We start from the raw sequence: 13,153 nt of genomic DNA, 5'->3' as shown, positions 1-13,153 counted from the left end.
GAAGCCAGGTTTAAACGGTCAGGAATAGACTCGAGATTACTTCGAACTACCACATCGAAGGTTTTCTTCGTGCATATCTTCTTTCTTTTAATTTTTCTTTTTTACCAGTTTCAGTTCTACGCGTTGCATGTAGCAAAAGGAGTATCGGAACACAAGCACAAAGGAGACCAGAGTCAAGATTATAGGAGTACACGCGATCACTGGAACATTGAATCAATATACAAAAGCAAAATAAAATATTATTCTAGACTCTTAAAGAAATATTTATTCTTTTTTAAAATTCTACTAGTAATTGATACCAAGAAAGAAGTTTTGCAAATAATGTAGAATTGCATAATTGCAATTGACTATCTTGTGTATCTTTATGTTGAATAAAGCAAAAAGAATTAAATGCTTGTCATTACACATACATAAAACGCTTCTAGCATGCAATAAATTGATTTGTATAGCGCTAAAACGATGTGAATATAGCTCATAGCAAAACAAGAATATCTTTAGTCAATTATAAGTGGCAAAACGGAAGGTATTGCGTCTTCTTGAACCACTTTTGATTCATTTTCCTCTATGATTTCAGTTTTTGATTCGATTTCTGTTGAGTAAATTAATTCATTCAAGTGATACCTGTAATAATGAATAATTAATATTGTAATTATTATTTATAATTTATATATTATTTATAATTATTATTTATAATAATTATTTATATTTATAGAGAAATGTACAATTTTCTTTTATTATTTTGTTAAGTAGAACATATACCACTCATGAGCATGCTGGCAATCAATATTTTCTTCATCCGTGCAAATTCGTTGTTTCTGATCAAACACTGTATTGTTAGCGCAAATCACTGGAAATCCATCGCCGGAATTTTCGCAAACGTGAAATATCTTACAGTTGTAATCCACATCTGCATAAAAGCCAGTCGGCATACCCTCGCAGGTAAAACGAAAAGATAAATTGCCAAAGATATTAATATCGTTCTGTTCACTCGATATCTCCTCGTAAGTTTCCAAATGATTTCTATCCTATTACAATACAATTCATAATTTTTGATTGTAAAACAATAAAATTTGTTGCAAATATTTTCAGAACAATATTAAAAGAAGATTCTTACAAAATAACCCAAAGTGAATTGATTTGTCACATTTGCACCTGTAATGAAAAATATACAAAACGAAACTTCTTAAATTTAAGCAAATATTATACGATTTTTTTATATAATTTTGACTCACTTAATAATAAGTTTAACATGAATATAAAGTAATTCATTTTTTAAAACTCGCGATTTTTAATACAAAGTTTTGCTTAACACCGAAATTATAGTTGGATGTTACCGGACTCGATGGATAATATAACCGACTGCATTGTGAGCTCTTTATTTGAAACTGCAGAACTTGAAGAGCTCCATGATCTTAATAACCGTATAATTTCTTAAAAGACTTCTCCTTCTTTTTCATTATCGTTTAAACGATGCTTAACTATTATATCCTGTTGTGTTGATGGGTATTTTTAAAGAATATTCTTTTCAAGAAATTTTCAAGAAATATAATTTCAAGGAGAGATCAAAGATATTTAAACAAATTAGCCAAAAAAAGAAAAAAAGAGGAAAATAAAGAACATGCATTTTTAATAAAATGAGTTTATCGAAATTTTGTAATATTAAGAAAACAATATTTACAAAAATTTTGTTAAATTTATTATTTTATTTAAACTTTCTGGTTGAAAATGTTTATTTCAATTTGTCTATATACCAACAGATGTCAGCTTCATGCTGTGAATAGCTTGATTCAATTGGATATCACCAGGCTCTAAAGATACTTTCACCAACCACTAGCACCAACGAATCCTAAGCACATACTATTCGATATGATTAACTTTCTTTTATATGAGATTTTGCCAGAATCGTATATCGTATATAAATATATTAAAATTACACAATTTTTTCATTTATTAAATTTATAATTTAAATAAAATGGGCAAAGAAAAGGAGAGAAAAACAATTTAAAAGAGCAAAAAAATTCACAAAATTTATAATAATTCTTTGTGTTCAATAATCTTTATCAGTTTTTTATAAGAAAATAAAAATTAGAAATATATAAATTAATATTTTTTAAGTTATTTATAAAAATGATAGAATTTTGTGTATTTTTCATAGTTATTATTTTAATAGGAAATTTATAAGATCGATTAAAATGCAGCTCTAATCAACCATGACCTTCCGAGATACGGTCATATTTTATCAAAATATGATCGCGCTTGCGGCAAGTCGGTAGCAAAAGATAGGACGTCCACGAAAGGACAGCAGGTATCAACTGCCAATGAGAGAGGCCTTACTTCTCAGGCTGCCTTTCTCTTCGCCTCCGAGCCTCGGTTCAGTTTTCACGACAGCTTCTCCCGGGAACCACATACAGAATGTCCTAAAGATACGCGGCTAAAACACTCGTGTGTATTCCTTTCTGCTCTTCTCTTTCTCTCATTCTTTCCATCCTTGCATTGTAGAAGAAAAAAGATAAACCGCTCGCAGGCAAACATGTAACCTTGAAGATATCAGCAGTGTATTTAAAAAAAAGACCAAGACGATTTTCGTATTTTTGAGGATTCTCGGGGAAAGTGCACAATAAGGTAATGTGACATATTTTTGACGATTAATAAACTTGTTCCCATTATCTTAAAATTGTTTAAAAAATGTTGAAATGTCATTTCTTAGAAATTTCTCAATTTATCGATTATCGTTGAAGTAATCAAATATACTGTTCACTTCTTATTATTGATGAGAAATGATCAATTAAGCGATTCATTAATTTTGCTATATTTTTAAATACAATGCTGTGCTAACTCCGTGACATTTTTCGGTTGAGCGTCCACGTGTATTGTTAGGTGCGTCAGCTCTCCGCTTCTCACCGTACGGTGACTTTAATCACTGCAAAACGTTATATTTCTTCACCTATTATTTGAAATAGCTTCAATATTTAGTTGAAAAAACAAATTCTGCGCAATTTTTAAAATTTTATTTATTTATAATAATGTTACTGTTACTGTTTGTAATTATTTTCTTATGCAAGTAAATAAAATTAAATTGTTAAATATTTTATTTATTATATTCATTATTTAGTGTATATATATTTTAATTTTTAGATTAGAATTTTGTAATATTGTTTACATATTTTATAAACATAATTTTACAAATTTTTTTATTTTTTAAAGATTTCTTCTTTAAAAATCAAAAAGAAAATGGCATAAGAGCTAATGTGCGGTAGTTGAAGCGCAGAGAAGCAACACTTCTTTCTTTTCTCAATATCAGTTTATTAAAAACATATTATAGTAACAAAAAGCGATCCGAAACGTTCGCTTTTTGTTATTATAATATGTTTTTAATAAACTGGTATTGAGAAAAGAAAGAAGTGTTGCTTCTCTGCGCTTCAACTACCGCGCATTGGCGCTTATGCCATTTTCTTTTTGATTTTTTGATTATTTGAGCCAAATCTCTAATTATTAAATTTCTTTTTTAATTTATTTCCAATTTATAAAAATTTATTATTAGGAATAAATTCCATATTATAAAAAAATATGGACAATACTGTAGATAGCACGGTATTCACAAGGACGAGTGGTAAAACACGAAAATAATCTACAACTGCTACATCAAAAAGATGATAGAAAAAGTGCGATCTCTCGATTTCTCGTAATAAAATTTAATTTTATAATATTTAATTGTGATAATACGATAGTACTTTTTAAGGTAGTCGTGCATTTTTTACGTAAGTTGACTACCTTCGTTACGCTAACACAATAGCTCTAATTGATAGACTTTCAGAAAGTAGAGCGTGGCACAAGTTTTTTTTCTCTCTGCCGTTGTTCTTTCCGTTTTCAAGAAACGGAAGTCGTGTTTATCTCACGTTCTTAAGTCTATCCTTATTATTAATAATTTTTCATCGAATTTCTAAATATTCTCGCATCCACAGATATAAATTAGGAATAACCTTTCGAGTTGCGATTCAGGTATATGAGATAACTGATATCGAATGTTACCAGTGTCTTACGTCAATGACGCTTATTTTTCTTAGGTCCAAGTTTTCTTACGAGTTTGAAATCACGAGAGATCAACATGATTCGGTTCAACGACTAGTTCCTTGATTTACGAGGGAAAGAGATCAATTGAAATAAGTGAAAGGCGCATGTGTTTTTCTCAGTAATATTACTTTGCTTATAGAGATTACCATTACATTGTCTCTTAAATTTGCAGATTTGTGCGACAATAGCTTAATAAAAGCTTTGCATAATTCTGTAAGCATACTTTTATTCAAAAGGATATATCTTTTCTGATATCTATAAGAACAATGTGTGAATCTCTTTCGCTTATAAATGTAATGCAGATATTATTGTGTTTTCTACATATAGCGTCAGTATATTATATCGCGAACGTTGCATAAATGTTGCTTAAACTAGATCATAGTGCCTTTCTTTTTATTTTCTTGCTCGCTGAATTACTAGGGCTATAATAAGGCATAGTTCTCCATGTCTCAGATCGGTGGATCCCACAATTACTTTAATTGCACGCTGCCGTTAATTGCGAGAACTTTGTTACGATCTCGATTAGCAGATACTGGGCTATCGAAAGTATAAGTTGATAATTCCTAATTTTCTATGCTACTGCAATTTTTAATTAAAGTGATAAAACTGAGATTAAATCAAATATTCCTTAGCAAAGGAAATATGAATTTATTCGAATTCAACAAAATAAATAATTGGAAATAATGATCTATAACAGTTGCATCAAGATCTAATTAATAAATGACGATGATTATATTTTTTCTGCATGGCTAAATGATCTTTCCAAATCCACCCATTGTCGATCAGCATAAAGGCCAGATGATGATCTTCGAAAGGAGGACAGTTATTATACGGAGATTGTATTTGCTAATCGTCGACAAGTTTCGAAAGAAAAACGATCAATTTGCAATAACTGCAACGTAGCGCCGTTGCACGTAATAGTTGATTTTCTATCGAAATTTCATGCACGGTTACACGGGTAGCTTCACGGATGTTTTCTTCGCGTTGTGAATAATATATTGTGTAGGTGTACAGTGAAAACTAATAATTCGACTAATTGCATTAACATTTCCGGATGGACAAATGTCGCTTTCATAATTCTCTGACGTAAAGTAAGCAACATATTAAGCAAAATCATTTGATGCACAGGTTAAATGTTGCTACAGTAGTTTATAATTTGCGACGTAACGAAAACGTGATCGTGCAGCTACACGCTTTCCTTCATTGGGATCGCGTGATATCGCCATCGATACGTGGAATTAATTATGGTTGAATAATGAATCGGTAAAGCTAGTATGTCGTCCATGAAGTCTCAATTTCTCGCGTCACCTTATCCCGTAATGCGTAGATCACGCCGTGCGTAGGTCGCGTCGACGGCTGAAAAGAACGGAGACTCTTCTTCAAGGACACTTTTGGGCTATCATAATGATCTTAGCGGTTAGTCACCTCCGCGTCTCACGTATCGAGAAAATCGCGGGTTCTCGTTAGCTTGCGTGGGATAATAGACGGTGAGATCAGATCGTGAATTAAGCGACCGATATAACAGTTTTAAAAAAAAAAGCAGGCACGGGGTAAAGAACTTTGAAAGAGCGATTTAATGATTTGTCGGCTTACCAAAGATTTTGCGAAGGAACAGTTGCGATTTTCAAGAAAATCTTTATTTGTATGGTTATCGGTCTGTTGCGTATTCGATTAACCAAGGAAGTTATTCATACAGCGAAAACTTTCCCACTTTTCACATATGCATTGCATCATGGTATGACTAATCGAAATATTCGTCCTAGTAAAGATATTACTTGTACCTTCTGTATAAGACAGGGAGAAAGATATCATTATTAATCTTATATAAGCAATGTATATAAGAAATAATATGGTGTAGATGTAACAAAAGGTTCCCAACGTAACTTCTTGTTGATTTTAATTTATGCTAGAGAAAATCTAATGCAGCTTTCATACGATATATATATAACTTGTACTTTTTCCACAAAATTTAAAATGTTTTGGTATACATTTGCACTATACATCAATATCATTATTATAATTATATAATATAATTATAAAAGAGTTAGTAAAATCTTATTTTCTTTACATTTCTTGTGTAGGTGAAATGCTATCGCCGCTATTGTTACTGGGTATGGCCTTGTCCGTAATAGGCGGCTACGTGCCACCTGGACCAAGATTCGCATGTCCCAAGGACCCGATTTATATTTACCCCTGCATTTGTCTTCGGGGTAGCGATAGGGGTTTATACATTTACTGTGAAAATACGAATCTGGCTAGTCTCAGCCTCGCCTTCACAAATCTGGGGAATGAGGGCATGCCGATCGAAGAACTGGTTCTGTATAAATGCAACATAGGTGAGATTTAATTTCATGTTGAAGAAAGAAAAACGTGCGCGAAGAAAATATGATTATCATATCGTGGAAAATGGAAAAATTTAATTAGAATTAATTAATCCACTTTTGCGATTTCATAGTACGTTTTTACGGACCCGCTCTGTATCCGTTGGATGTACGAGTGTTGAGGTTTATCGACACGCCATTGAGATTGATCGAGGAGCACAGCTTTCTCGGTGTAAATAGAACTCTTCAGGAGTTCCATATAATAAACAGCAACCTAGAGAAATTTCCACGAGAAGCATTGCAAGTTCTCGGCAATCTTAGCTTGTTGAGCATCACCGGCCACCGGATGTCTACTTTGCCGGGAAATAGTTTCAGTGAAAGCGCGGCGGCTGCAAAATTGGAAAAATTGGAGATTAGTAACGGTAAATATGATTTCATCGTAAAGTATCATTGATAGAAAATACAATTTTCTAGATGAATCCTAGCAGAGTTTGAAGACAACATAAATTTGCAAGCTCTGAATTTTGATGTGATGCTGCGAGAGATACACTTTGCATTTAATATCAATTTTTTGTATTTATAGAGATTGTTTAATTAAATATAAATTATTTAATTAATCATAACTCTTGACAGATTAGATTATATTTTTCAGGTACGCTATCTTCTTTGCCCGCCGAAGCACTGACACCGCTCAAAAAGTTGAAAACGCTCGATTTCCACGATAATAAAATAAAAGATCTAAAAAAGAATCAATTCAAAGGTCTAAGAGATACTGAATTTCTGGATCTCTCTCACAATTTGATTGACAAATTAGACACATCTCACTTGGCAGATCTCGTCAAGATGGGATGGTGCAACATGTCGCATAATGCTATCTCCGACTTGAAGAGGTTGACAAGCTTAAAACGAACAATTTTTTACGATTTTTTACGATATGAAATATCTAAGAGTATTTTCGTTTTAGAGGAACCTTTGCCCGAAATTCCGTCTTGAAAGTTCTGAATCTGAGTCACAATAAAATCAGAAAATTGGATTCCAATACTTTTCGTGGCATGCGTTTTCTCAGGCGATTGTATTTGAGCGACAATCAAATCAATGACGTGGGTCGTGGAACCTTTGGTTCTGTTACAAGGATCGGCACCATCGATCTTTCTCGGAATTTCATCAAGAAGATTGATTTCCAAATGTTTAATCAATTGCAGTTTATTGAGGTATATGTACATTAGTACTCGAAAAATTATATTCATGTTTCATCATTTCTTCTTAATAATATATTTATTATTAGCTTCTAGATGTTTCCGAGAATTTCGTGACGATCGTGGAAAAATTAGCGTTCAAAGACATTTACTTGGCAAAAGTAAATTTGTCTCATAATGAAATTTCAAAGATTGAACCAGGTGCCTTCGAGAATTGCGTGAATATTACGTCATTAGATCTCAGCCACAATAAACTCGAGAATATTTCGAAATATGCTTTCGATAGCGTGTCATACGCTATGGAGCTGCAACTCAGTTATAATTTATTTACGTCTCTCAATCAAGTGAGTGCATTTCTTTAAAAGCGATTGGACGATTTTCCTATCGAGACATACTTATTATATCCAACTTTATTATATTTAACTTTGTTAAAAGTATTTTTTTGCAGATTCCATTGCACAATATGACGGGATTGAAAGTACTAAATGTCTCTTACAATTTAATACATTCCGTTCCACGGCAGACATTTCCTAAGCTGTACGAGCTTCACACGATCGATATCTCCCACAATAATTTATCTGAGATTTACAATGCCGTATTTCAGACGCTTTTCAGTCTGCGATTTTTAAATATGTCGCATAATTCTCTGGAGAAGATAAAACCGTCGACTTTCGGGCCATTGCCGACGCTTTTGGAACTCGATATGAGTTATAATCAATTAAACGATGTCTCGCGAGGGAGTCTTACTCGACTGGCTAGTTGCAGGTGCATCATCGTACATTGATGAGATTTAAAAATATCTTTACATATTATAAATGTGTATTAAATTTTAGGAGTTTGACGGTGAGAAACAATCGTCTGACAAAGATTTTCCAACTGCCAATTTCTCTAAGTCATTTGGACTTCTCGGAGAATCTACTGGAAGAAATCCCAAGCACCGATGTATGGCCTACTATGAACGCGTTACTCTCGCTAGATCTTTCGCATAATCAACTAGGCGATAATCTGCAAGAAAAAAGCTTTGAAAATCTGCTGACTTTGAGGATATTAAATCTGCAAGCTAACAATATCACGAAACCGCCCTGGCAAGCGCTGAGCGGTTTAAGTAGTTTGCAGTATCTTTATCTACAAGTAAGACAAAAAAATTTCATAGAAAATTGATTTTTTTTTAGTACAAATAATTTTGCAAATTCTAATCTAATGAAAATATTGCAGGATAATTATATGACAAAGCTAGAGAAAGCTGCCTTCGGCCGTTTGCCAATAGTGTTTGAACTTAATTTGGCGAATAATAGGATAAATAATGTAACGAGCCGTGCGTTCGAGGGTTTATTGCAGCTGTTGACACTGAATCTGACAAGCAATAATATCAGCCACATACCGAACGGCGCATTTCAGGGTCTCGTGTCTCTGAGGACTCTCGATTTATCGCACAATAGTTTAGAGAAACTGGACAACAAGACGCATGGACTGCTCGACGACTGTTTGTCTCTGGAGAGGCTCAATCTTAGCCACAACAAGATTTCATTTATTACTCGGAAAACTTTGCCAAACGATCCCTGGATCCCTTATAGGCTAAAGGAAGTCGACTTATCTTATAACACAATGCCGGTTGTGACCTTCGACCTTATCGCCGGTGCCAAGAAGATTCAATACTTGAATCTTTCTCATAACAATATTAATGAGATTAGGAGATGTGAGTAATAAATTGCTTTTAATAGTCTCGATAATTAATTAGTTAGCAATGTAACGTTTTACCATTTACATTTTTCGCCAAAACTCGTTTATTAGAGAATTGCTCTGTTTTAGATGTAATCGGAAATTTAACAGCTTTGGAGACTTTGGATCTGTCGTACAACGATATAAGTGATATCTCTGATCAAGATGTTTTTCTACCGCCGTTAAATTTAACCAATTTACATCTAAGTAACAATCATCTAAGTTATGTGCCTCTTGATAAAATTTTACCATTACCAAACTTAAAAATTCTCAATCTGGAAGAAAACGAAATCGGCGTTTTCGATGAGAGATTTATGAAGATTATCAAAAATGGCACAATGCTCAGATATTTTGGTAAAAAATTAAATAATTAAATTTGACAAAGTATAATGAGACTCTAGTAATTATATATATGTGATTAATTAATAATAAATTGAAAAATTAGAAATTAATATTAAGGGATTAATATTAAATTAATATTAAAAAATTAATATTATATTTAATAAAAGGAATTATCGTACTGATGAAATTTTTTTATCATTATTAAGATAGATATTTTATGTTTAGGAAATCCCATGCACTGCGATTGTCATGCGCGGCCGTTAAAGAGATGGCTGAAGACTCAAACGCTGCTCCCGACAGAATGGTCGAACGTGACGTGCGAGAGTCCAAATTATCTCGCAAACAAGCCTATCTCGGAGATTACCGAGGATCTTATGAGCTGCAACGAGAGAGACATTCAAGAGAAACCTGAACTCGATATTACACCCGATGTGAAATATCGAAGTATCGAATAGTATGTTATTTCAGTCAAATTCATTATTTAATTTCATTATTTCATTTTATTATTTAAAATTAAAATTATTTTCTGATAAATAATTTTTTAAAAATTATAAATTATATAATTCTCTTTAGCAATAATGAGGACAATAGTTGGAAAGCGACGTGGTATGTGACGTCCCGCGAGGACATCGGTGATTTTTACGTAGTGGTTCGAGAATCCGGCAGCAGCAAATCCATGATCGAGAAGGACGTCATTTATAGCGACCGTTCCTTCAGGATCCATGATCTCACCGAATCGAACATCAAATATGAACTTTGCGTGCTCGCACGCGATTCCGAGGGAAATGTCAAGCACTATAGAAATTCGCAGTGTCAGATCTTGAATCAACATAGCTCCGATTCGTCCGCTAGCTTTAGGACAAGTTTGTACTTCGTGATAATTATTGCTTCCTTCTGCATATTTATATTATGAAATTTTATTAATGTGATAAAATTAATATTTAAAATATTTAAAGAGATATTTTACGTTCAGCAGAAACAGTAAAATGTACAAAAGTACCTTTATGTATGCTAGCTTGTTTAAAATTTTCAACTATTTTAGGCTTCTATCATACGCTTTATGTCACGTTGAAGTTCGAAACGATATGATTGCAAAATAAATTAATATATATATATGTGAATATCGTCGAGATTGTACATAAATCGTATTATATATCGTTCGAAGATAAGGACGTTGAACGTCGTGTATTTATTTTTGTAAAATATACATATTGTTCAAGTCATATTCTATTATTTCACATTGATTAACCGAGATTTGATACATAAAGAAAATGTGCATAATAGCTTCGTGCCAATAATTTATGATTGTTAAATGAATGAAAAGACTAGTTGATTAGCGAATGATACGTCTTAATAACGATCCACGTTATAATCCCACGAGATTAATTCGCCATCACGTCGTCTACCTGTTTCTATCCCGCGACTAATAAAACGCTCGTGCGACGCGCTGAAAAAATTCTCAAGGAAGTCAGCAGCCTCCCGAGCTACGCGTAGTAAGATTATTTCATTATCCTGTGAAGGTTGTAATTAGTATCCACGATTAAGCACAGAGTGTTCCGTCGCAGTGAAAGAAGAAGGGGGAGAATTCTCTAATGAGGCCGAGAAACAGTGGAAGTTATTTCCGCAAAGAATATCCCATTATCGTGGATTTATTAGCATTATCGGAGACAATTACGTTGTTGGAGATTTTTCGTTTCATTTCGTCGATTATTAGCATTTCATTAACGCCGTCGCGCAATAACAATTATCGATTACCCCCTGCATGGCTAGATATCTGCGAGAGGAGAAAAGACAATACTCGCTCGAAGTCTCTAGCAGATTAACGGGAATTTAAATTGTACGACGCACGACGTGTTTGATTAATATTGCTTTGGTCAAATATACTGAAAAAAAACAATAAACTATACACACGCCGCCGCTTGCTGGGCGTTCTGCTCGGTCGGCTGCCCCTCTCGATCGAGATTAACGCTGGTTTAATGCTTAATTAACCAAGTTCTTCTCGGCACAAAGCACTAAACATCTTCCGGAGGAGGGATTCATTAAAATTAAAGATATAATCTTATGGCAATAATAGATATCTATCTTTCTTTTCCCTTTTTTGAGATTATCTTTTTTCTGATTGATATATATTTACGTGAAAAATATAAATTGTAATTGTTATATTATTTTTTTCCATTTACGGTAAATTATCGTAAGGATGAATCCGAAATGGAAGCATAAATAACATTGAGAAAACAAGTTTTTTTTGTATTGATTCGAGGTCTCTCGTTGCGGTTTTGATATCGTATAAGTTGCGAAACATGCAGTCGAACACTTTCACCCGAGACTCAATAATGGCTAAAAATACAGTACATGAGCTTTTGCGAGCTCTCACAAAGTGTGTGTACCACAAAATGGTATTCCCATGAATCGATGATATTCTCGAGACAGACGTTGTCTGGCCTTCATTGTGACTTCGGAGATTTCGAAGTTCCTTGAGGCACAAGTAAATTTACATTTGCCTCTTCTCTTGTTGAGAGAACGTTGCTACGGTAACGTTGACATTACTGACTTTTTGTTGTAAAAAGATGTGACTCGAGGAAGATAAATACACTCAGATTTTACGTGGTTATTATTTCCGTCGATAAAAAAAAATTATACATTTATATATTTTTTTATATCTTCTTTTGTGTTAAGTTAATTTATACTTTTGGAGATTACTTTTTTAATTTATTATAAATTATGCTACTTTATCATGATATATATCATTCTTATGTTTTTTTAAAACTCGCTCTTTATTTATGACAGTCGTCATACCCTGAGCATATGAATAAAGTAAGCAGAATACATTTACATACGCCGCTTTGGGCAGTGACTCACGATGCATCCATGTAAGGCCCAGAGCGAGAGGTGCCGTTGGCCCCACACGCCTACGTTAAAAACATCGCCTGTTCGTGCTTCGAGGATAAAAAAAGAATTGAGTACGAGTCTGTGTGAAATGTTCTTTTGCCGGGTCGACTTTCGACTCATCGTAGTATATTAAGACGGCGTCTCTCTCTAAGGCCCGAAACCATGGGATCCCGTATTATTCTATCTGCGCGATCGACCGCAGGATGGAAGAACCCGCCTTTATTCAGGATACATCGATGAATTCTACTCGATATATCGGTCTATAAATCAATTAACGTGAGATTTGTTATATCTTATTGTAATTATTCTAGAGCCCCGCGAGCACATTCCAGTTATCAGATAAGCGTATACTAATACATGCCAGCACATACACATTCGCACGATTTCTACCTCTGCAATTGGTTCGCGGTTGCCATTTTTTCATTCATGTATCTTTTGTTTCTCAATGACAATGGCGTGGTATGGGATCCATCATGCCCATTACAATGGCATTCTAGACATGCTCAATGATTTAATTTAGCTAATGTAATTATTATAGAAAGAAGTAATTTAATTCTAATAAATGGTGATCCAATTTTTGATGAGGGATCCAAAAGCGAAGTAAATTCTATATTT

General features: G+C 33.6%; 2 protein-coding genes across 2 annotated transcripts; one reads left to right on the top strand and one right to left on the bottom strand.

The window, feature by feature from the left end:
* Positions 1–320: 320 nt before the first annotated feature.
* LOC105259228 lies at positions 321–1,333 on the bottom strand. The gene is made up of 4 exons (XM_025415513.1): positions 1,233–1,333; positions 1,115–1,152; positions 760–1,025; positions 321–621 (listed from the first exon to the last, which is right to left on the bottom strand). Exons 1-4 carry the CDS (start codon positions 1,267–1,269, stop codon positions 495–497), a joined length of 468 nt encoding a protein of 155 aa, XP_025271298.1. The 5' UTR covers positions 1,270–1,333; the 3' UTR covers positions 321–494.
* Positions 1,334–2,386: 1,053 nt separating this feature from the next.
* Positions 2,387–10,827, top strand: LOC105259234 (chaoptin). Its single transcript, XM_011271060.2, has 12 exons — positions 2,387–2,622; positions 6,153–6,407; positions 6,527–6,814; positions 7,045–7,282; positions 7,357–7,603; positions 7,678–7,932; positions 8,037–8,353; positions 8,422–8,719; positions 8,804–9,284; positions 9,398–9,661; positions 9,875–10,103; positions 10,223–10,827. The coding sequence occupies exons 2-12, from the start codon at positions 6,158–6,160 to the stop codon at positions 10,560–10,562; spliced, it is 3,207 nt and encodes a 1,068-aa protein (XP_011269362.2). The 5' UTR covers positions 2,387–2,622; positions 6,153–6,157; the 3' UTR covers positions 10,563–10,827.
* Positions 10,828–13,153: the final 2,326 nt, after the last annotated feature.

This window comes from Camponotus floridanus, unplaced genomic scaffold (genome assembly GCF_003227725.1).
Source record: "Camponotus floridanus strain SB8 unplaced genomic scaffold, Cflo_v7.5 scaffold121, whole genome shotgun sequence".
Lineage (NCBI taxonomy): Eukaryota > Metazoa > Arthropoda > Insecta > Hymenoptera > Formicidae > Camponotus > Camponotus floridanus.
Note: the sequence above shows the minus strand (reverse complement) of the source record. Positions and strands in the feature narration are given on the sequence as shown.

Bases quoted from the DNA above. Each gene is read 5' to 3' on its own strand.
- LOC105259228 (XM_025415513.1), bottom strand. From the start codon at position 1,269: ATGAATTACTTTATATTCATGTTAAACTTATTATTAA. The intron at 1,026-1,114 runs GTAAGAATCTTC...GTATTGTAATAG, and splicing joins AATTCACTTTGGGTTATTTT to GATAGAAATCATTTGGAAAC. The intron at 622-759 runs GTATATGTTCTA...TCATTATTACAG, and splicing joins TGCCAGCATGCTCATGAGTG to GTATCACTTGAATGAATTAA.
- LOC105259234 (XM_011271060.2), top strand. From the start codon at position 6,158: ATGCTATCGCCGCTATTGTTACTGGGTATGGCCTTGTCCGTAATAGGC. The intron at 6,408-6,526 runs GTGAGATTTAAT...GCGATTTCATAG, and splicing joins TCTGTATAAATGCAACATAG to TACGTTTTTACGGACCCGCT. The intron at 10,104-10,222 runs GTATGTTATTTC...AATTCTCTTTAG, and splicing joins AAATATCGAAGTATCGAATA to CAATAATGAGGACAATAGTT.